The sequence below is a fragment of the Monopterus albus genome, unplaced genomic scaffold, assembly GCF_001952655.1.
Source record: "Monopterus albus unplaced genomic scaffold, M_albus_1.0 scaffold60.1, whole genome shotgun sequence".
Lineage (NCBI taxonomy): Eukaryota > Metazoa > Chordata > Actinopteri > Synbranchiformes > Synbranchidae > Monopterus > Monopterus albus.
The window spans coordinates 2,163,839-2,167,689 of NW_018127940.1; the positions used below are offsets into that span (position 1 = coordinate 2,163,839).

At 38.0% G+C, this 3,851-nt stretch overlaps 1 protein-coding gene across 1 annotated transcript in view; it reads right to left on the reverse strand.

Annotated features, from left to right (window-relative positions):
- Window positions 1-2,375: 2,375 nt before the first annotated feature.
- The window catches only part of LOC109961989 (free fatty acid receptor 4), a 2,978-nt gene continuing 1,502 nt past the window's right edge, over window positions 2,376-3,851 (reverse strand). Inside the window, exon 3 of the mRNA XM_020603303.1 lies at window positions 2,376-2,944. Within this exon, the coding sequence (XP_020458959.1) occupies window positions 2,567-2,944 (378 nt within the window). The 3' untranslated portion in view covers window positions 2,376-2,566. The remainder of the gene's footprint in view (window positions 2,945-3,851) is intronic.

Below are 3,851 nucleotides of genomic sequence, written 5' to 3' on the forward strand. Positions count from 1 at the left end.
CAGCAGGATCATTTGGGAGCCCTACAAGGTCTTCTTCTTCTTCACCATGTAATATCTCATCTCCCCCCAGAGATATACGATTAATCTGTTTACTCACTGTGTCTGGCAGACCCACATGAGTCAGACCCTTCTGGGAAGAAACATGTGCAGGGGTGTTGTAAAGGTCTCTGAATAAATCTGGACCTCCAGTTTCTCTGTCTCTGATGTGATTACGCTATTTGATATCCAGTGTGTGTGCATATAATACAATTTTGTGAAAATGAAAGCAGGGCATTTAGATGAGCAGGGTCATGATCTAGGAGCTGTTTTTGTGAGATGCTGTTGTGCTGCTTTGGAGTGGTGGAGAAGTAAAGCTACTACCAGTGAGATAAATAATCTAAAGGAGACTTTTTTTTTCTGAGAGGAAACATGTGGGAAAAATGTGGACTTTGAGCTGTTAGACACTGGCTATTATTGTTGTGAAGATGATGGGTACAGTCTGTGCTTCATAAATGCCAACATTCATCACCAGAATACAACACACACTGTTCAGTGACTATTTGGCTACAGCTGATAAGTCTGAGCTTTCATTTTGATTTTTAGGATGGATTATTTGTTTTTTGTAGTTGCCAATATATAATCATATTAATGAGACTTCACAAGTAATGTCTCTACAGCTAAGAAAAAGACTTTACACTTAAAAATAGGCAAAATATATTTTCTAACCAAACGTACACTACAGGTTCATAAATCACAAATTCCCTTTAGAGTAAAATGCAAAGTCCTGTCAGGGGTGGATTGACTTACAAGCTCTCAGATCTGACTCAGTCACATCAAAAGGATGATCACATATGACAGTGAGACAAGAACAAATTGTTTCTTAAATGTACATAATTGTGTTATCACACACATTTACTTACCATCACTGAGAATCAGAGAAACATTTCAGTATTTGTTTTGTCCTTGGCAGCACAAAAGCATTCTCGACAATTCATAAATTAAAAATGATTGTACTCTTGCATTCATTCGTTTCATTCAACTCACTAAAAATAAAATTATTTTCTTAAAATGTAGATATTCTGAATAGTTTTACACTAGCAGCAGGGGAGCAGTGATACCTGTCTGCATGGATTTTGCCAAGGCTATTTCCATATGATGCATCACAACATCTGCTAGCCAACTCACCTGAGGCCAAAGTCAAAGTATATGTGCATACTTCTCAACAGCGAATAAATCCAATAGTGAGCACTGTTTACACAGAGGCATGTGGATCTGTCATGGAGATAATACTGTAATGCTGCAAGTCACCACCAAATTGTTGCTCTTCTTTATGAGCTCAAATATGAACTTAGCCTCCTGGATGGCAGAGACATCGTTATAATAGGCTGGGTTTTTGATTACATCTCTTTCTTTTCATAGTACTCATTTGCAAACTATGGGTTGCTGTCAAGGAACTTCTCTACCGTATCTGTCATTTTGTCCAAATTTGGATGAACAATCCCTTCTGCACAATGATACTCATTCAGATGGGTACAGCCTGATGGAGGAGCTGAGCAAAGCTTTAGAAGTGACCTCAAAAAGACTACTGAGGCATCTCCCATACTACTCTGTGCACTCAGGATCAAAACTGCAGCTCCACTTTTCTTCTCACTAACAGAAGGTAGTACTGGGTACAAATGACTTTGATGCAAGGCCCATAAAGCTTCTGAACTTTGAAGAGGGCAGGGACAAAGATATCAAGGCTGGAATTGTTCCTTGGGGTGAGATCACTATATCTCTTCTGTAAATGTGCTGTGGTACACTGGCAGTGTAACATTTAAAATACCATGTGTTTATTTTAAAACACAGCCTACATAAAGCAAGAGCAGTGAAAAACTGATTACCTGAATAACTGCAGTGCAGTTGGTCAATTCAGAACTAGCACTGACATCCAGCAATACTGTGGTTCAGTTTCAAAATTCATCAACAGGCACTTCTGCAGTGAGAAATGAGTGCAATTATCTCATGAGCCTGGCCATTTCTGTAGCAGGTACATTTATTGTTAACTGCTGGTCGGAGTAATCTGCAGTTTGTCTTCTAAATAAGGTACTGCAGGTGCTGCTGCTAAAACGAAAAACTGAATTTATATTAGTCAGTCAATTACATAATTTACTGTTAATTTCTGAACATTTGGGTTATATTTTAACATTGAATACACAGTTCAATATTGATCATTTTATGGAACAATTATTATAAAAGATAACTAAGTTCATCTGTGTTGTATTACTGTAACAGATATTGCACATTACATTTAGGTTTCAAGGAAAAATACATTTTTGTAGATTGAAAAGAAATGATTGACAGCCACCAAATGGAAAAGATTTATTATAAAACTAACCATCTTTACATTGCTTGCTCTTATTAAAATGTTTCAATCTTAGCATTAGGTGTTTCTCAAGTTATTGCTTTTGAGAGTTTCGGCACCAGCTCAGGAGTGCAATGAGTAGGCAACTATTACATTTTACATTACAGGTATAATGTGGTTTATCCAGTACATTATGTTTTGTATAAGTCTAAATCATCTATATGAAGAAAAAAACTGTAATAATCATGAATGCCTTTGACCACTGCCACTAGGTCTTTTCCTCAGTGGCACTACAGCAGAACTGGAGCAGAGCTTGCCCCACCTGTTCCTGAACAGGCAGACAGAGTAGAGGATGGGATTGAGGGCAGAGTTGGTGAGTGTGAAAGTTACCACCCAGAAGAACATCGTGGAGGAGACATACAGGTGACTCAGGAAGTTTCTGGCCAGGATCAGTAAGGTGATGATAAATATGGGGCTCCACATGATGAAGAAAGAAAGAACCAGGACCAGAAGAGTGCGGAAGAGCTTCATATCCTGGCGGGAGACATAGTACTTGACAGAGTCTCCAGCTGTTGGCTGACTGTCTCGGATACGAACCCTTCGCGTATAACTTTTAGCAATCTGTAATACAAATAAATTCATGAACTGGCAATCTCTACCTGGTGATATTATATGGTATGGATAAAAGAAATACATTGAAGCCATTTATGCAACCTGACTGAGCTAAATATAGATTTACACATGGAGTATGAGCTCTTTTATGTTTGTCTGCAATGTGTCTCAAACTTCCATAAAGTCATCTGAGAGCTATCAATTCATGGCTTCTCAGGATCCTTGGCTATTGTCTGTATTACTTTAACGTCCACACTGGTAGAACTGATTGCCCAAAACAATATTGACACTTGATAGTGCAGTGCTCTGAACCCGCACACACACACAGGGACAGTACATTTTCAGCTTCAATAATTAATGAAGCATATGCACCTCTGTTCCCACAATGAAAAACGACTAATACTCAGAGGGTGAAAAGAGCAACGTCAATGTCTGTAAATAAATGAGCGTGAGGTGGTACGAGTGATTAATATCAGTTTCTTTATACAATTTTCCAATTCATGTGAAAATTCTTATTACTGTAAATGAATCAATATGTATTAAGACAGAAGTGCAAAAGTACATTTGTACAACATCAAAGTGAGGCCAAAAAGAAGAGAGAGCAAAGCATCTCAGTCATTCTACAGTTACAAATCTGATGGTTCTATCCCTTTTTATCCTCATCTTCCAAGATTTAAATTATATGGCTGGTGATTTTGGATATTTTTGTTATTGCAAACAACTCTCTTCATACAGCTAGCACGTACTGCCTGTCTCTAGACAGGGACATAATGAACAGGTACAATTGTTTTGAGTCAAATTCACCAGAGCTCCAAATGCGTAGTATTTAATCTTCCCAACAATAGTGCCCAACAAAGGCACCGTGTACTGTTTGTTACAAACTACAGTGGCCAGCTTTTTTTTTTTTTTTTTTTTT